The sequence below is a fragment of the Cavia porcellus genome, unplaced genomic scaffold, assembly GCF_034190915.1.
Source record: "Cavia porcellus strain 051 isolate PalLab524CR breed Dunkin Hartley unplaced genomic scaffold, mCavPor4.1 scaffold_13, whole genome shotgun sequence".
In the NCBI taxonomy this organism is placed as follows: Eukaryota; Metazoa; Chordata; class Mammalia; order Rodentia; family Caviidae; genus Cavia; species Cavia porcellus.
In genome coordinates this window covers 15,775,486-15,796,028 of record NW_026947496.1, presented here as the reverse complement: position 1 = coordinate 15,796,028, position 20,543 = coordinate 15,775,486, and the positions used below count along the sequence as shown (strand labels likewise).

Below are 20,543 nucleotides of genomic sequence, written 5' to 3'. Positions count from 1 at the left end.
CTTACCCACACTGCCGGGGTTAGGGAAGAGCCAGTTCAGTCAGTGGACTGATCCAGCAGCCACTCGCCCTTCACACCAGCACCTGGATCCCAGCACTGCACTATGCATCAGTCTCACACTAGATTCAGCTGCCTCCGAAAAGCCTGCTCCTGTGACCACATGAGCCTTTGGGGGGACTCCAGACACAAACCGTAACAGGGCATGGTCCAAATAGACAGTGAATGTTTAGTATTTTTTTTTTACAGTGAAAGCCACATTTATACCCTTTAAAATGTTGTCTCATTTTTGAACACTTATTCTCTCGTTCTTACCACTTTCTGGAGCACTTCTGTAAGTTTTCTTTCATCTCTTCATGATCAAAACTACACCGAATGCTACTGCAACTCCCCTCCAACAGAATGTAAAACCGTTACAGTTTGCCCTCATCTACCTCATTCACCAGATCTGGCTCAAGTGACTCTGGCTCTTCCTAAAGTCAAAATGACCATGAAAGGTGGTATTTTGAATTGATTCAGGATGTCAAGACAGCAATTAAACGCGATTGGGAAAAAGAACTCTAGAACTGCTTCAGAGGGATAGGATAAGTGTTTGCAAAGTGAAGGGGGTATTTTGAGGGGATTAATGGCAATGTGTCTTTTACTGTAATAAATGTTTATATTTGTTAATCATACCTCACACAAATGAGTACAACTGAAAATGAGGAAACATTCTAGCAAAATACAAAGATATTAGAAAAGAAAGAATGGTTGGCACACAGAGAACATAAACTGGCACATTATACAAAAATAATTACATTACATATGAATAGATTAAATATTCTAGTCTATGAAGCAAAGGACACAGGAGTCCAACTACTGGCTGTTTACAAGTGACATTAGCATAAATGTAAATATATACATCAAAAATAGGCAGCATTGCATTGTAGACAAAAGTTTTTATACAGGTTCACACTATGTAGTTCAGGCTGGTCTGGACTCACAATGTAGCCTCGGCTAGCCTCAGACACAGCAATCCTCCTGCCCTTGTCAGGTGCTGGGATTACAGGAGTCATTATGCCCAGCTTAGAAAATTTGAACAAAAGAACACTTAAAGGCAAAAACATTACTCTAAATAAAGTTACTTTATGATGAAAGTTTTAATACACCTTAAGATAAATATTAGGTTACTTAAATTTACCTAATATCATATTTTTATTTATTCAAAATAAAAATTAAACAAGAGAAATTAGCAGATACTTAATCATAATGAAGGGCTTTAACATTATTTTAGTAATTGATAGACTAACAAAAATTAGAGAGTAAGATTCGAACAGTATTGCTAACAAATGTTATATAGTAAATACACATATGCTACTAAATCTAGGTATATATACTTTAATGATTGTGAAATACATTCATTTAACCACAAATTAACAACTTTTTAATTGGCATGAATTGTACTAAGCACACTATAAATACAACTCAAACTGTCAAAGGAAATAAGTATACAGACCACGTTCCCAAGCTGTAATGCAACCAAACTAAAAAAGTAGAAAAACAGTTAGGAAAACTCTATACTTTTGGGAATTAAGAACTACACTTAGTGCCAGGCATGGTGGCACATTGTAATCCCCGCACTTGGGAGACTGAGGCAAGAGGGTCACCATGAGTGAAGGCCAACCTGGGCTATAAAGTGAATTCAAGGCCAGCCTGAACTATATAGTGAAAAACCTTGTTTCAAAAAGACAAAAAAGAAACCCTAGACTTTTAAGTAGACTTTGGACCAATGAAGCAAAGTTTAATATGGCATTTAAAGCTAAACAAATACTACATATTATGAGAGTTATCTAACACGTATCTAGAGAAATATATAGCATGAAATGTATTAACATAGTAAATAACATATTATCTGAATTTTTGGCAGGAAAGAATTTTATATAACCACAAAAATTTATGAATTAGAATTCAGTAAACCTAAAAACTTTTGTCTATTAAAAAACTGATCACAAGGGCTGGGGATTTAGTTCAGCAGCATAAGTACCTGCCTAGCAAGCATGAGGTCGTGAGTTCGATCCCCAGTACAAAAAAAAAAAATCACAAACACACCATCAAGACACAGAAGTACAAACCACAGAAAGAAAGATGGTCTTATACGATAGGTAACCAGAGAGAAGAGCCCAGAACTGAGATCTGACAAATTGCCAGGGGTATTTATAAAATGACAGTTCTGTAGATGGTGGAGGAAGACATTCTGTACACTACATAAGCAAGGACATTGGCTAATATTCAAAATGATGTTAAACCAAAATCAGGGGTAGTTGAATTAAAATTTCAACGCACACATGTCAGAAATTTAAAATACCAAGAGTTGCTAAGAAAGTAAATCAACAGACACAGCTATTAAAACGTTATTTTGCCACAATATCAAAATTATTACACACAAGCACACTTTATAACCCAGAAATTCTACTCATAAAAATATTAACTACAAAAGATGATTCATACATGTTCACAGAAATATACATGATTCTTCAGAGTGGCTTTAGAAAAATAAAGATGTTCCAAAATCCAAATGTCTTGTAACACTGGAATGGATAAATTACGGTATATTTGCATTTCTGAGTGCTGAATTTTGGTGAAGAGCCGTATCCTTCACCTACAGCGTCAGCATCAAAGGATGACTGAGCAAAAGCACAAGATACACATAGTGTGGTATCATTTGTTTACAGTTTGAATCAGTTTGATAAACCTGAGCTATTTAGGAATACATAGAAAGTAAAACGATGAAGTAGGTTTTGGTTGAGGTTTTATGTTTTGGGGGGTCCTGAGATTTAAACCTAGGTTCTCCACACTGAGCTCTGTCCCAGCCCTCACACTTTGGTTTTTAGTGTTGAGACAGGGTCTTGGTAAATTGCCTAGACTCAGCGCAAACCTGAGATCAGCCTTCCAGAGTGCTGGCATTATGTCTGTACCACCACACCCAGCTAGCAGGATTTTCATGAGAGGATTTTCAGAACAGTAAGTGACTATTCAGAAGGGAAGAAGTGAACAGGAATGGGCCAGTGTGGATGGATTCTAAGCCAGTTTTCTTGTTTTCGGCTTATGCTGCTGCACAGGCGTTCGCTTCCTAATCACCCTGCACACATGTGACAGTGTCTTGTGAGAGTGCAGTGTTTTTCACAGTGCAAAAGTGAAAAAACAGAGGCAGTGGAATCAAACACAAAAGGAAAGACACTATCCCCTTATAAAGGAAAAATGGTAGATGTGGGTTTCAGGTGGGGCATCTGAGTGTTTAAAATAGCAACGCCTAAAACCAGACATTCAAAAATATTTGTACTTTAAACCACTACATGTACTACATGTACTTTAAACCACTTGAAACCTTTTGATATTTAATTTAAAATGTAAAGAAGATACGCAATTGAGAAAGATCACAAAGAATATACTACAGAGTGATTTGTAAATATTCACATCTCATGCATTGTTATACAACATTGAGAACCACCTTGGAGATTTCTGTACTAGGTACCATGAGAAAATGAATTCTGAACTTCTAATAACTTGGTCACGTTCCTCAGACTACTTCTTCCAAACGGAGAACCTGCCTACTTACATGGAACAAGCTCCTGGAAGCTCCCTGGGCCTCCACTCAGGGGCTGCAGTGGAGGCCTGGCCGGGTGGCTGCTCCAAGTCCCCGGCCACCTCTTCCTCAGCATGGCACCTTCTGCTTCCAAGCTGGGCCCTTGCTCCTTCCCTGGGCCCTCGTGAACATTGGAGCAGGAAGCGGCTCATGCAGCTGACTCCAGGCCCTAGCATTAGACCCTCCCTAAGCTGATTTTTTATCCATGGCAACCAGAATAACGGCCCCGATTAATTTTATTTTATTCTGCAAAATGTTTATTATTTTCTCACCTTTGTCTTCCAAGTTTTCCAGCTTATGTTTAAAACCTGTGTTTTCCATTAATGACTCTTGGGTTATAATCTACGACACAAACAGGACATACATACAAAAAAATAGAACACAAATTGAATATATGTATGATTATGTCAATAGAATTGCTAAGAAGAAAGTGGTGTTACAGTGTTCTTTAAAACAAAAGTGTGACACATTATACAAATGTAATTCTAGAAAACCAGCCAAGCAACAATTAAATAATACCTGAGACAAATCCTCTTCAACTTCTGAGTCCTCAAAGGAAAAGAGGTCACTCGCGGAGTGAGGACTTTGAAGTTCTAAGTATTAGAGAGAACAGTTTTAAATGAACCCAAGAAACAAAGGCAAATGTTTCACTACTGCTCCATTAAATACTATCATAAAAAGATGGAACACTGTCTTAGATAAAGCAAAAAGCTTTCTACCTTTCAGAGTATGCGTGACTATTAGGTGTGCAGATCAGGAGATAAAACAGTCAATATCAACGGCATCGGCGACCTTAGTAGCTGCCAGTCGGCCCCGAACACATGAGCAAGATTCCTGCCGCCTCAGCTGTGTGGCTCCTTTGTTATTTCACTCTCTGCTTCTATTAGCTTGGCCACCCCAGGTTCCACGTGCAAGGGAGGTTATATGGTACTGCCGCCTTTGGTTAATTTCCCCAGGACAGTGGGTCCTCTAAGCCCATTCACTTTGTCACGAATAGCATTTTCTTGCCATGAAATATGGAAGGTACTATTTTCCATGATGTAACATGATATGCTTATCCAGTGATGGACATTTAGCCCGTTTCCATATCTTGGCAATTGAAAACATTGCACCAGACACAGGAGTACAGATAACTCTTCAGCTCTTGGGTGTATAATTAAAAGGGGAATTATTGGATCACTTTTAATCAATAGAGGAATATCTGAATACTGTTCTATAGTCAGTACCCATTTCCATGTCCCCAACCCTGTATAAGCATTTCCATTTCCCTACATTTTCTCCACAGGTTTCCTCCTTTTTGTAATAGCCATCCTGACAAGAAGTGACAGCTCATTGTGTGGTTTACATTTTGCCGATGACTAGTAATCTTCACATATACTTGTACATTTGTCTATCTTCTTTGGAAAAATGTCTCCTTGTTACTTTACCCATTTTTAATTTGGTTTTCTGCTATTGAGTTATCTGAATTCATTATACAGCACAGTTTGAACATCTTTTATCAGATATGTACTTTGCAAATATTTAAATTCTATAGGTTGCTGGGTGTTTACTGTATTACCAGATGCTTTTTGGTTTGATATGATCCTACTTATTTTTGCTGCTTGTTTTGGTTTATTATTGGGAACCGCAAATTTATAATGGCTAATTTTGCGTACTTCCCTAAGAGATAAATGGAGGCTTGGGATTATGGAATCACCCTTTTGAGACCTCTCATTAACTCTCTGGATGGGCTATCTTCTCCCACCAAGACTACTGAGATGAAAAATACTCCAGAATAAGCTCCCTCTAAGCTTCAGATCATCTCTGCCCTCTTGAGGCATCCCAGGACTATTTCCTGCTGAGCTATGGCCTTCTGAATTTTTCACTAGCTCCTCCCGTCACTGTATACAGCCCCTGCATTGTACACACCCAACAAACAGTGCCTGGTGTGGTGCACCTGGGTCTTTGTCCTGAGGCACTGGCCTCCCAGACCCCCATCACGCAGTACTAACTTTGTCTGTTTCTTATTTTATACTTTGCCACACCCCTCACATAGGCAGTTGAGAATCTTGGCTGGGTGCCCCGTAACACATCCCCAAAACGCTGCCATGACCAATATCAAGAAGCTGTTTCAGCCAGGGACAGTGGGGATCACCTATAACCCAGCTCTATGGGAGTATGAGGCCAGAGGATTGCGAATTCAAGTTCAGCCTGTGCAACATCATAAGACCTTGTCTCAAAAAAAAGAAAAACATCTATTTTCCTAAGAGATTAGTTTCCATATTTATGCCCTTAATCCATTTAATTTTATATGGTAGGAGTCCAATTACATTACTGTATTTGTAGGTACCTGGTTTTCTCACCACTCCCTGAAGAGACTTTCTCTGCCACGTGTCCTCAGAATTCTTCTGAATGAGTAGCTGGCTATTACTGAGCTCTCAATTCCATTCCACTGGTCTGCATCTGTTTGTGCCAAGTTTTATCTTGTAACACAGTTTGAAATGTAAGTATGATGTGTCCAGCTTTGTTGCTCTTTCTTAAGGCTGCTTTGGCTACTTAAGAGTCTTTTGTGGTTTTGTACAAATTTTAGGATTGTTCTTGATGAAAAAGTCACTGAAATTTTTATTAAGCTTGCAGAAACCTGTGGGTTTTGTGTAATAATGTGGACACTTTGACAATATTAGTTCTCCCAATCCATGAACATGGGATACCTTTCCATTTACTTGTGTCTTTGGTTTTTTCTCAATGCCTTGCAAGTTTTGAGTTACACAGGCCTTCTGTCTCCTTGATTAAATTTATTCCTAAATATTCTATGCTTTATATTATTACAAATAGGATCATTTTCTCAATTCCCCTTTCAGGAATAACTCATTACACTCCAAATCAGAGCACAATGGATTCAAATTTACATAAATGAACTTCACATAAGTTTAGTGTGACACCTCCATTCGTGAATATGGCACACACTGATCAAATCCAAGCCCTGCCTCTCTCTCCCCACATCTCCCCACCCCAGACCCCATCTTTAGGAATCATTATTCTACTTAAGATCAGCTTTAGCTTCTGCGTAAGTAAGAACTTGAGGTCCTTGTCACTTCTGGCTTAACACAATTCTGCCCATTTTGCTGCAAAAACAGATTTTTATTTCTGTATGGCTGAAAACTACTCCCTTGTATATATGTAGCAATTTCCTTCATCCATCCATCTGCTGATGGCCGCTGAGGTGGATCCCATAATCACACTATGGTGACCAGTGTCACCATAAACCTGGCCACGGAGGCACCTCTTTGGTGTGCTCATCTTACTGACTTTGAATACATCAAGAAGTGGAAAGCTGGATCGTAGAACACACCAAGTGTTAGTTTTCTAAAGAATCTCCGTACTGTTCCCCATAATAGCTGTCCTGATTTACATTCCCACCAACCACGTACTCAAATTCCTTTTCCTCCTCGTTTTTGTCCACACCGGTGCCCAGTGGTCCATTTAGAGAACAGCCATGTTACCTGGGGTGAGATGGTGTCTCATTGTGGTTTCAATTTGCATTTCCTTGATGTCTAATGATGCTGAGCACTTTTTATATGTATCTGGGTGTCTTAGTCACTATTCTCATCGCTGGGACAAAATACTCAACATCTACAAGTTAGAGGAAAAATTTATTTTACCTCAGTTCATAGAGGTGTCAGCTGGTTGCAGGGCAGGGCAGCATGGTAAAGGGCCATGGCAGGAGGAGGGAGCACAAAATACATTGACCAGCGACAGGATCATGGCGAAGTATCTAGCTACTGAATTCAGTTTGCTAGATTGTTTGGTATTGTGCTGTTTGGCTGGCGGGAGGGAGTGGGGGATGGCAGGGTATGAGACATTGAACCCAGAGCCTCATGCATGGTAGACTAACGGGATTTGCTAAATTTCAGTGATAATTTTTCATCTATTTTCATAGGGATACTGCTTTATATCTCTCTTATTGTGCTCTTTGATAATATGATAATGCTGGCCTCGCAGAATGAGTTTGGAAGCCTTTTCTCCTCTTCTATCCTATGGAACAGTTTGAGAAGTATTGCTCTTTTTTAAAAGTTTGATAAAACTGAGCAATGGAGGCACCCAGGCCTAGGCTTCTCTGTTACATTTTATTAGTTGATCTCATTACTTGTTCTCATATCATTCATATTTTTATGCCCAACAATCCAAGCTCATACATGTATAGAAATTTGTCTATTTCATCTAGGTTTTCTAACTCTTTAGTGATCCTTTATAGTTTCTGTGGTGTCAGTTCCATCTTCCTTTATCTCTAATTTTATATATTTGGTCTCAATTTTCTTGGTTAGTCAAATTGAAGGTTTGTCTTTTCATAGAGCCAACTGTTTGTTGATCATTTTTTTTTTTCTTCCTGTTTCTCCTGATCATTAGCACTTTGGAGTTTGGCTTGCTCTTGTGTCCCCAAGTTGTTAGACACATTGTTTGGTTGTTTCTTTGAATTTTTCTATTTCTCTGATGTAGTCACTCACTGCTATCAGTTTCCTTCTCTATATCATTTTTTCTCTATCCCACAAATTTTACTATGATATGGCTTAACTGGAGACGATAAAGAGAAAAATTATATCTTCACACTTTTCTTGTAGATATTTTAAAAAGTGGTTTCCTTCAAAATATTTATCCCCAAATTTAATTCCTTTTTATGTTAAACAACAGAAAATCACTTACCAGTTTTCTGCACAGACTTCTCAGGACTTAACAAGGCAGAACTACCCTGCAAGATTTTTTCAGACATTTCGGAAGGTGTGGCATTTTTTAGCCTGGAACTATCTTGCCATCCTGGTGTTGGAAGTTTAGCCTAAAATATAATCCTTCTATTAATTATCAATGCTGCCAAAAAATTCCAAGATATTTGAATCTTTTCAAGAAATGTAAGTATCAAATTTACCGCATCAAGAAATAAACAGTGGATCACAGATCCCGGAATTGGAAGAATATTTAGTTCACATTTCAATTAAGAACACTAGATCGATCAGTGTTTCTTAAAGTGTGGGCCAAGTCCAGAGTATCAGCAACACACAGGAACCCAACAGAAATGCAAATTCCCAAATCCCACCTGTGACCTATGAGATCAGAAACCCTCGGGAGGGATCCTGCATGTTAACATGGCATCCTAGTGCTTCTGATGACCAGTGCAGTTTGAGAACCGCTGCTCTGAATCACAGGTCGGCAAGCTTAGCCCGGTATCTGTTCTCACAATAAAGTTTTATTGGAACACAGTACAGCTCTCACTTCCATGTCATCTATGGCCCCTTTCCAGCTGCAAAGCCAGAGGTGATATGACGCACAGAGACGGTGAAGCTCACTACTTACTCTCTGATTTTTACAGAATAGTGTGGTCATTTGGTCAGAAACATCCTCACTACAAATCAGCACAGACTTCTTGCCTGCTGTGTAGCCTGTATTTATAGATCCAAATCTGTGATGTTTCTGTGGTGACTATTTAAAGTCAGACCTGTATTCACTACCATCTATTCTTTGGACTTTTTCTCACTGATAACTAATTTTTTCAACTTGAACTAATCAACAAAATGGTTAACACATTCACAACGGGGCTATAGCTTGCAGGTCTCACTGCTCAGCAGCTCTGAACCACCACTGGTGCATGCGTGACTGTCCCATTGGGTGCCACGGGTCAGTCCTATTGGGAGTCAGTACAAGCCACCTGATGGGATGGTTCTGCGTGTACCTCCTGTGGTTCAAGCTGGCAAGAACATGTTAAATAGTCATCAGTCCTCCTTATCCACAGGTTCAATGTCTACCAATTCAACCAACAGCGGCTAAAAAATTCAGAAAAACATTGTAACTATACTAAATAAAGAATGTGTTTGGTCATGACCTCTCAAACATCATGGTATAACCACTGGTATAACACACTGTATTAAGTATTTATAAGTAATCTATAAGATTTACATGAGGATGTGTATTACAGGTTATAGTCAAATGCTGGGTCATTTTATGAGGAACTTGAGGATCCACAGATCTGTATCCAAAGGGAGTCCTGGAACCAATCACTCACAGATACTGAGGAACAACTGCACTGACTCTGACTTTTAGGTTTAAACTATCTGTCCTTGCAGAACATGAAAGTGCTAGAGTCTCACAGAGGGCAGTATGCCACTGGCTGCAGCTGGAGCCCCTGTCCCATAACGTACTTCTGCCCAGGCAAACAGAACGTCACTAATACCCTTAGATCCACCCTCGATTCTCCTTGCAAAACCCACAGATAGTTGGCAACATACTCTGCAGTCTACAGATCCCATTTGACAAGAAACAGGAAACAAATTCTAGAAGTAATTCAGCTAGCAAGAGTCTAAATCTGGCTTTGGATTGGTCCAAAGGATATTGATGTCGTTTTATGTGTGTGTGTGTGGGGGGCACACTAGGGCTTTCACACTGAGCTACATCCTTAGTGGTTTTTTTTTTAAATTATTTTGAAACAGGCTCTTGTTAAGTCACCAAGTTGCCCAGGCTGGGCTCAAACTTAACAATCCTCCTGCCTCAGCTTCCTCGGTGCTGGGATCACAGGTGTATGCCACTACACCCAGAGCATATTCAGAAATCCTCAGTACAAAACAAGGTGAAGTGGGGAGAAATTACAAAATTTTATCTAATGTTTATAGAGGTCAGAAGACATTTTAACCACTTTCAAAACGAAGATTTAAATGCTAAGAACATCACAAGATTTGAAAGCAACACGTCAACAAATTGAAAACTAAAGAATCAAACCAGTAAGTTTACCTTAAAATATAAATTCAAAATAGCATATCTCTATCTGAAATCAGAATAACTAACATTTTATTATCATTCACAGCAAATATCCCTCCACAGAATTTGTGAACACTGATCAAAGATCCCAAATCTTTACCTAAGATTTGTGTTAAATGTTTGGCAGTCCTGTAGTTTCTCCCGGCAGTGATGAGCACAGGAACACGCGATTATGCAGGAGATGTTTTTTGAGAAAGAAATGCAGTTTAACCCACAGAGACCCACAGCAGCCCAATACAGTTTACTTACTTGGCCTTTCTCATGTTCACTGCCCCTAATAGGAGGGAACAGCGGCAAGACTGGAAAATGAAAGGAAATACATAATGCACATACTTAATTATGGGACACACAGAAATTCACTTCTGGACATGATCAAAGCAGGATATGTGAATGTTTCAGACATGTTACACTGAACTCCATTTATCTATGCAGTTAATATACACTAATAGCTGCATAAAATCCCATTCTTCCCTCTCCTAGTTGCATACACCAACACTAAAAATGATGCCCACTCTGGGTCTTGTTCAAACAAATGTCCACCTTTAGGATCCCTTTCCGATTATCAATGCTGCCCCCATCATCAGCATGAATTCAGTTCCAAATCTTGTCCTTGAAGTTCACCTCCACAACCCTGTATTATATTAGTAGTTAACCTAAGAGTGTTTCCCCTTCTGAGCTCTTCAAATCCTATTCTTTTCCTCAGGACTAACTCCAATCCCATCCACCTCTTCCTTGAAGATGACTCCACCTCGTGCCAGATTCTCCTTATCTGAACTCCTCCCCCATTTACTATAACTCACATTTAACAATTATCAGCTAATCCCATAATGCTGTTTCAGGTGCATGCATCTTACCTTTCCAATGTAATTATAACAGGAAAGGAGGGCACGAGATAATGTATTTCTTGGGCACCCTCTCCCATGCTGAAACATGAAGCTGTGCCGTGAGAAGTGACCCACAAGATAACAAGCGCCACACTCACTTCTCGTACTGCTTCTCACTCTTGGCTTTCTTCTGCTGGCATACGGTCTGAGGGATTTCTTTTTTTGGTTAGCAAACCAGGATAGTTCACTGGCACTGGAACTTGAATCACGCTCCCTCTCGGAAAAGAGATGCCTCCTGTAACTAAATTTCTACAGAGTTGATAGGAACTTTTAAAGGGCTCCTGCTAATGCATATGCATTATACACACCACTACACATGCCCTGTATTAAACACAGGACTGTTAGACCCAGGAGAAGAAACTGCTGGGAGACTGGGCTCTCTCCCATCACAAAACCGCACAGAAGAAAGAAAGAGGACAAAGATACTCCTTCAATCAATTCCCAGCCAACCTGTTGTCAAGGGTGACAAAACTTTTCGTGGTCCTGTTTGCAGCTGAACAATGACTACACTGCTGAAGTACCCGACCATCGTGCCAACGGTGCACGTGCAAAGCACACACTCAAGTGGCAAAGTATAAAAAATAATTTTTTTCTACAAAGAGACATTCAGAGGAACTAAAAGCCAACAGAGTGATTTCTGTCTCAAGCATAAAGCATTTTGAAGTCAAGCCTAGCCTTTAAGAGGTGAGAAGTTTATTATGAGTAATCTAGTCTGGTGAGGAACTCAACTATATTTTGACTTTTTACATTTTAACCTTTTTCAGTTTTAATAAGGATGTGATGAAAAAAACATTACAGCACAACAGAGGGGGGTTTTTCCCTTTAACAGAAAAGTGCGCCCTGCGTTCTCCTGTGGGGTTTCCAGGGACTGGGTCCCCACATGCCGGCCCTTCCAGGGGCCCCGCCATGCAGCTGTAACAAGTGTCACTAGAGCCCGGGGTGGGGGGGGGGAGTGGATTCTGATGCACCCAAATATTATAAGTAATAAAAGCACTACAGAGCCCTCTCAAGTGGAAAACACCTTATGGCAAAATGCCAAGTTGGCCCCTGCGGTCACTGGGGTAACCCCGGGCCAAGCTCCTCTTGCTGATATCACTGCAGAACCAGCGAAGGTGGGCAGGGATTTGTCATCTTTTAGGGGACGCTATTAAGTCCTCTTTTAGAATGCTTAGCTGCTGTTTAGCATTTTGTAACCATTTCTAAATGACAAAGTTTTACATATTTATGGCATATGGGATGCACGATGTGTTTATACACACACACACACACATATTCTGGAACAGTTAAATCAATCTAACAGACATATACCTCACCTACTTGTGAAAAAAACCTAAAACCTACCCTCAAGTATTTACTTATATTAAGGACACTCCTTCAAAGTTTCTTTGAGTTCAGCTTTTTAAAATTCCCAATAGGGAGACCATGCAGGACGTGTCTGTGCCCGGCTTAGTTCACTTAACATCTTGACCCATGCACTTGGAAAGACAGAACTTCCTGGTTTTGTGAGGCTAACTGCTATTCAGTCGTACCAGAGTCTCATTAACATTCATCCATTCATACTGATTAGAGGTGACTAACTCTGTGAGCCATATTGATTTGCATCATACTCCTAAGGTAAGAAAAAACCCTGAGATGGTTGAGGAGCCCCCACAATTGTTCCAGAGTTCTTCTTTATAGGACACAGTGCCCTACAAAAAGCAAACATCACCTCATTTAAGGCATCCAATTTAAACACTACATAGCAAGGTCTTCCTGGTTTCTTTGGCTTTATATCAAAAGGTATTCAAGTTTATTCATAAAAATAGAGTACCCAGAGCAATGGTCCTTATAAATGGCTACACAATGGAATCACCAGAAAGGGGCTTTATCTTAACAATTCCAAGGCGTGGGAATAAAGTCAGAATCTCAGAACGGTCCAAAATTTCAACATTTTCTGAAGACCAGTTTGAGCCCCAAGCAGCACAGCAGCAGAACTATTGCTAGAAGAAAGCTAGAACAGGGCTTATTCCATCTCTGTGAAGCTCACTACCTCACTTTTAGACAAACCCATCATAGAATTATCAGAGATTTTTTTAAGTGCACTGACTACACACATAGGGCACTATGCTTTCCAAAGGCCATCAGCAATGACACAGTGGACAAGTGTCATTCAGTTCACAGACACAAAACCACACCATTACACCGACAAAACATCCTTTACAGTTACTTAATACATCTGATCTAGTCGGGGTCTCAGGTGCTGGTATTTTTCTTACAACAAAGCAAAAACAGGCTTAGGTTCAAAACCTGACTTAATCAACAAGGAGTTTTAAGAAGGGGGGACCCAGGTCTGCCTTTCTGATGGATCCCTTTGTGTGGCTAAGTACCGGTTACCATGGCAACAAGCCTCCTTACCACTCAGGGAACACCAACCAGGAGAGGACCCAACATCTCAACATCTCCGTCTAGGGGTCCTGGGTAATACAACATTATGCAACAGAACAACCATTGTTAAATTCTATCATCTTGGTTTGAAATCCCGTATCGCTATTGTTTTTGTTGCTATTGTTTTGCTTTTGTTTGCTTGTTGATTTTTCTATTTCTCTATAAAATAAAATTAAATTAAAAAGTGAGTGAGAGCTTGCTACAGTGGAAAAGGACTGACCAAAGGATCAGTCAGTTTTCAAATTTCCTGTCACCTATTTGCCCACAGATAGGATTTACCATGAAATGTTTCTCCTTGGCTGAGCCATCATCTGTCCAACCACTAGATGAGCCTGTCTGTAACCTCTTCAGAGTTAACAGTTAATAAAGCCTGCTGTACAAATCGGATTTAAAAACAGAAAATACATCATATAAAAGCATAGCTTGGCAGGTTAACACTGTTATTTTCAGCTCTTATTCATTTGGCGGATTTGCTTACTATTAGAAATAATGCTGATTTCCCACTTGAAAGTTATTTCTCTTAAAATAAGAACAATTTAGAAAAACAGTACAGCTATGGCATATTTTAGAGACGGCATGCAGATAACTGAAATTTGGGAAGCATCGCCTTAAAATAAAAATTACTACCGATGTCTTTTTCTTTGTGTCTGACATCTCTATTTCTTGCTGTCATCCTCTAAAGCAGACTCCTCCCTAAAATAAAATGTGTCACCTGAAGGGATCCAGTACAGCCCCACCTTCCTCTTGCCTCCGTGCATGGCTCTAACCGCCCCCAACACCCTTTGCCTGACCAGGAACCAAGCTTGCAGAACGCCCCATTCTGTAGCCTTCCTGTCTTGCAATCTATCTCCTTAGCTTCTTAGGCAGATCATGACTGCTTATTTAAGAACAAATAAAATTTGGTTGGACACTTACTTTGTAAGACATACAAAGAAGAGGGAAGCAGGGTGGGGCCCCCAAGTGTCAGGCCACTGGCAGCGAGGCTGCAGGGTGGGGTCCTCAAGCCTGGTCCCACTCAGGAACCCGCTGGGTGCTTCCACTGGTGATCAGTGAGGCTGAACAGCTTTTGTGCACCTGCTGGCCTTTCATGTGTTCTTCAAAACTAAGCCAACTCGGGTCCTTTTCCTAGTTTTTAATTGAGTCATTTGTTTTTCTGCCATTGAATTGTTACTTATATATTTTTAATATTAACTTCATACATATATATACACACACATATGGTTTGCTAAATTTTTTTAAAAGATGAGTATTGGGAGGATATGGAACTCCCTGTTATCCTGCCAGTGGAATAAATGGAGCCAGTGTTATGGAAAAGATTCAGATGCCTCAAAAAATTACAGAACTATCCTAGGATCTGGAGTCACACTTCAGGGCACGCATCCAAAGGAACACAGACTAAGATACCCATATACAGGTGAGTATCCCTAAGCTGGAAACCCCAAATGCTCCCAAATCCAAAATATCTTGAGTACCCACGTCACCCACTCCTGACCTCATGTGGTGGGATGGTTAAAACGCAAGCACTAAACACTGGTAAAAGAAAATTACCCGTAGGCTGTGTGTGCAAGGGACGTATAAAGCAAAAAATGAGTTTAGGGTTAGCCTTAACCCCATCCCTGAGATATCTCATCATGTAATATCCAGCTGTTCCAAGATCTGAAAAAAATCCAAATTCCAAGGCATTCTGCTGTCAGGCATTCTAGACAAGAGATACTCAATCTGTACACGGTAAGAGCCGTTTCTGGTTTGGAGCCATCACAGGCAAAGCTGTTGCCGACGTTCATTGGTTCTCCTTTGGGGGGACACAGTGCTGACCACTCTCTAAGGGAATTGCCTAGCCTGGGAATAGGTAGGTCATGGAGGGGGGTATGTACTTCATATTTTAAGAAACTACAGCAGGGTATGTTTCACTGGCTCCACCTTCTTCCAAGCACATGGTACAGTTGAATGCTGCTACTGTAACAGGTGTGTGGTGCCTTTGCTTAGTTTTCATTTATATTTCCCTAGTAACTACTGACGTCATCGGTTAGCCATATTTTTCTTGGTGAAGTAGCTGCTCCAACCTTTTGCCCACATTTTTATTGGGTCGTACATTTACCATTGAATTCTGAGAGTTCTCCTTACATTTCACATACAAGTTCTTTACAGATATTTCAACAAGGCTGGGGCTAGTTCTTTCACCTGACAAGCATTTACAAAGAATATAAATTCTTTTACTTTGATGAATTAAATAAAATCCAATCTATTAATTTGATCTTTTGTGGCCTCTAGTGTCTTGTATTGAAGAAATATTTGCCTAATGCAAAGGTTTTTTATGTATTTTTCAAATAGATTTTACTTATACATCTATGATTCATTTCAGTTTTCTATGTGGTGAAAAGTATACAGTCATTTTTTTCTTCTATCAAGATAATCCATTGTTCTAGTGATGTTTATTGAAAACCAGTTGCTTCTCCACTGAATTATCTTTGTACTCTTGTCTAACATATACAGGGCTTTTTCTGGATCTTAGTATGTTTATCTTTCTGCCAACATCACTTTATTGTCTTTTTCATTTTTATCAGTACTGGGGATCAAACTCACGACCGCCTGCTTGCAAGGCAGGTGCTTATGCTGCTGAGCTAAATCCCCAGTCCCAACATCACACTCTTGATTAATGATTTCAAGTAAATCTTGAAAGCAGGTAGTATGTAAGCCCTTCTGCTTTTTTTTATATCTTTCTTAATTTCTCTCGGTAATGTCCCATAGTTTTCAGTGTCTATGATTTGAGAATGCTTAGAAATGTCAAATGTCTAAGTGAATCATATTTTAACTCTACTGTGACATTGGTTTTTATTTCACTTTTTTTTTTTTTTTTTTTTTTTTTTTTTTTGTCTTTTTGAGACGGAGTCTCACTACACAGCTCAGGCTGGCCTTGAGCCCACTATGTGACCTAGACTGGCCTCAAACCTGCCATGATCCTCTTGCCTCAGCCTCCCCTGTGCTGGGTTTACAGGCATATGCCACCAAGCCTGGCTTCAATTTCTGATTAGTGCATAGAAAATTGATTTTGTGTATTTATCTTGTGTCCTTCAATCTCAAATTCAGTGTTTTGCTGCAGGAAAATACATTACTAAAGTCTAAATGTAGAGCCCATAGGTCAGGAGAATACACCCACATCCCTCTGCAGGAACTCCATGCAGTGCTCTCCTTTGGTGGAAGCAAGGCCAGGGGCAGGAAAGGGAAAATCTAGAGCACAGATTTGTAGTGCTCACATTAGCAACGATCTGTGTGACCTGTGTGGTTATTAGTTTCATAATAGCCAAGGCATGGAAACAGCCTAAGTGCCCATCAAGACATGAACAAAGACAATGCTGTAACAGATACACAGTAGGATACTAACTGGCCACAAGAAAAATGAAATCCTGTCACCTTCAGTAACACTAACTGGAAGACATTCTGCTAAGTGAAATAAAGCAGGTCTAGAAAGAGATACTGTGCAATCCGGCTTATATGTGGAAACTTCAAAAGTGTGACCCAGAGCGGGAAAATAGAATCACAGCGACCAGAGTCCAGTGGGGAGCGGAGTGACGGATGGAGAGTTTGCTGGGTGGTACCCATTCACGGCTAAACATGAGGAAGGGAGCGTACAGCTGCCAACACTGTCTATACTTCAAAACCAGGAGAGAGGATTCTGACTGCTCTTGCCCCACAGAACTGAAGATATGCTAAATTCCACGAAGAGATCACGTCACAATGGGTACATCACACTACACTCCATAAATACAGACAATTTTGATGTGTTGATTAAAGACTAAATAAAACTTTTTAAAAAGCATTTACCTAGATTTGTCATCTAATTTAGGAGTCTGAATTTCAACTGGCTGTTCTTGTACATCTGAAGAATATTCATGTTTTGAAGTAACTTCTAATGGCCAAATTTAAAAACAGAAAGCAGTTAGCATCTTGAGTAAATATGTTAACATGCTATTCGGGTCTTATTTACAACAGAAAAAAACATCAGACCTTGTTGTGTATCATCATCTTTCAATTTTTCAGATGAACGCTCAGCTGTATTTCTTTGCTGCAAGAAAAAAACATTGTAGTATCTACATAGAAACACAGCTGTATCTATATACATATACACACGTATATGTGTCAATTAGTTTTTACACAATTTTAAAAATTTTTAACTGACACATAAAAATTGTGCATATTGATGTTGTCCCATGTATACATGATGAAATATTTAAGTCTGGTGAAACATACCTCTTCCCACACTTATCATTTCTTTAGGGTGAAAACATTCAAAAATCTTCTAGCTGAGATGTACAGAGTTCTCTGTAGTCATCCTACTGTGAACATCTCACCAGAATTCTCGCTCTTCCTAGTTCTCGGTCCCCTTTTCAAAACCCCCTGAAGACCCTACTGTTACCTGGCTGTTACCTCCACGTTACGACGTGAACCCTCAGAGGAAGGATATTAATGCATCTAAGTTCCCACAGGGAATAAACGCACGCATGTCTGATGCCAGACCTCGGGCTCCTTGCTGGTGTCAGTCTCCAGACCCCGAATGAGGGAATGAAAAGGCAGAAGCCAAGCAAATCAGGCACTCCACGGGAGGCCAATAAAGGGGAGACCACGTACACTCAGCAGAGCAAAGTCTTCTAAAGGGGAGATGGTTAAAAATATCGACAGACTCTAGGCCAGGAGCAGAGGCTGCAAGTCATGATGGGAGGTGCCCGCTCGACAGTTCCAACCTCCTGCCCAGCTCGCTGTACTCACAGGAGGTCCGGGCTGAGGGCCCGAGAGGACAGTGATCACACAGCGGTCCACTTCAGCACTGACAGACTCCGCCAGTTCAGTGGATTCTTCTGCCTGTTCTATAGGCACAAAGAAAGGAGTATTTATGATAACACTAGCCACACACCACACTGACATGTGCTCTGTTACCCAGCACTGGCCATGTGTCTCAGGTACCTTGCCCTCCTTTGGTAAAAGCTGGCAGTCCTGCCTCAAATCTCAAATAAGACACCCAGGGGCACTGGACAGAGATAGGCTCTGTAAGCAGACAGGACCTCCTGCCACCGTCAGCACTGGTCATCCTTTGTCATTTCCAAATGACCCCAAAGTGAGACTTTTATCAGGTGGGGAAAACGACTCAAAGCTATCAACAGCTATTCCTTCATACACTTGCTGTTTTCCTGGAGTTGGGACTGAGCCCAGAGCCTCTCGAAAGCCAGGCAAGGACCCCATCACTGAGCGGCACCCCAGGCCAACTTATTCCTCTCAGAACCACAGGTTTCCAGGGACCCCTGAAACCAGCAAGGTTTTAACAGCGCTTTTGCATAAAATGCAGAATCAAGGGTTTTGTTAACTCCCAACATACCTGTTTGTCTTTCGAGGTTACTAGGAATCTCACTGTCTTTCTCAAATTTGCTAAAGGACTCCAAGGAGATTTTCATCTGACCAGGCAACACCTGAACACAAGCCAAAAGCCATGTGGCTTTAAGAGGAGTAGCCAGCCATCCGACTGCCCTCCTCTGAAGGATTATGTTACTGTTTCTGGCTTCCGTACCTACCCTCCCCGCAGCACCAACCCTGGCTGACCAGTACCCTGCCCCCAAGCCCTCTCTCTTGGCATCTTCACAACTGCTATGGTTTGAGCGTGCCTTCAAACCCATGTGTTAGAAATGTGATCCCCAATGCGAAGTGTGACAGGTGGGACCTGTTGGGGGCAGGATGTGATCACGAGAGCTCTGCCCTAGAGGATTCGTCTATACATGGATTAATGGGTTGTTGCAGGAATGGCTTCTTTGATTCTCCTTTAATTTCTCTTTCTCACCCATGACATGGTCTTTTCATAGAGGGAGTCTTTGGGAACTATTTTCAGAGTACTTCATCTAAACGGCCTTCATGTACACCAGCTAAAACAGATGCTAGCTCGAGACTCCCCCCACCATGGGTCTTTGACCTTTTTATCCAATTCCTAATCAGCCATTCCATGGTATTTTGTTTCATGCATCTTTGCCTTACTTACTATGAGAAGAGGAAGGCTCTTATTCTTATACATAAACAGGAAGTATTAAAATTAGATGGGAACACTAGCAATCTGTAATGGGTAGACCACGTCTACAAGCTAAAACCAATAGAGAGAATTCAGGGAAACCCAGGGAAATCCTAATTCCTCATAATTCCCCCAGGGCCCGGAGGAGCTGAGGAGGTACGAATCACCAACAAACCCAGCGAACACCCTCAGGACCCTGGGAAGAATGTGGCAAGGAGGCGATGATATCCTAGCAAAAGCTCCCAACCATTCACAGTAAGTGGAACAAAGCTTCTGGGAGCTCAGTGAGATCTTGTGTCCCCAGAAAAAGACAGCTAGGATTGGAGCCCAGAACTCTCGACTCTGTTGACTGGGGATTATAAAGAACAGGTCTTTTCCTTGACCAAATGCTCACACCAAAAGCCACAAGGAAATTTAAGAGGCATGAAACACACCTCAATGTCTTCAAATAATCAATAAGAACCAAGCTGCCACCTGCTTTTCCTCCCCTAAAGCTCGAGCAGCAGCTTGGGATACGTGGTCTTGCAAGTTGAAATGGATCGCTACGTCCATCACTTCTTTCTTACTGATGACCACAGGTGCCTTCAGGTAAATGATGAGTATCTTCACCTTCTCATTTTCTAAGAGAAATACAGTATATAGTGCATATCAACATACTGAGACGTTTAACTTAAATTTTTGTACTTTTAAATAACTGTTCCTAGAAATCTGTCAACTTGAAAAGAAATTGCAATAAATCAAAATACTCTGAAATTACTATATTATATGGACATATGTATATATATATATAT

The 20,543-nt window shown here is 40.6% G+C and overlaps 1 protein-coding gene across 1 annotated transcript in view; it reads right to left on the bottom strand.

The window, feature by feature from the left end:
* The window catches only part of Sycp2l (synaptonemal complex protein 2 like), a 71,994-nt gene that overhangs the window by 28,033 nt on the left and 23,418 nt on the right, over positions 1–20,543 (bottom strand). Inside the window, exons 14-23 of the mRNA XM_063259712.1 lie at positions 20,227–20,372; positions 19,075–19,165; positions 18,471–18,568; positions 17,712–17,769; positions 17,529–17,613; positions 11,381–11,523; positions 10,648–10,697; positions 8,299–8,428; positions 4,138–4,211; positions 3,891–3,960 (exon numbers count right to left, since the gene is read on the bottom strand). Coding sequence (XP_063115782.1) covers positions 3,891–3,960; positions 4,138–4,211; positions 8,299–8,428; positions 10,648–10,697; positions 11,381–11,523; positions 17,529–17,613; positions 17,712–17,769; positions 18,471–18,568; positions 19,075–19,165; positions 20,227–20,372 — 945 coding nt within the window. The remainder of the gene's footprint in view (positions 1–3,890; positions 3,961–4,137; positions 4,212–8,298; positions 8,429–10,647; positions 10,698–11,380; positions 11,524–17,528; positions 17,614–17,711; positions 17,770–18,470; positions 18,569–19,074; positions 19,166–20,226; positions 20,373–20,543) is intronic.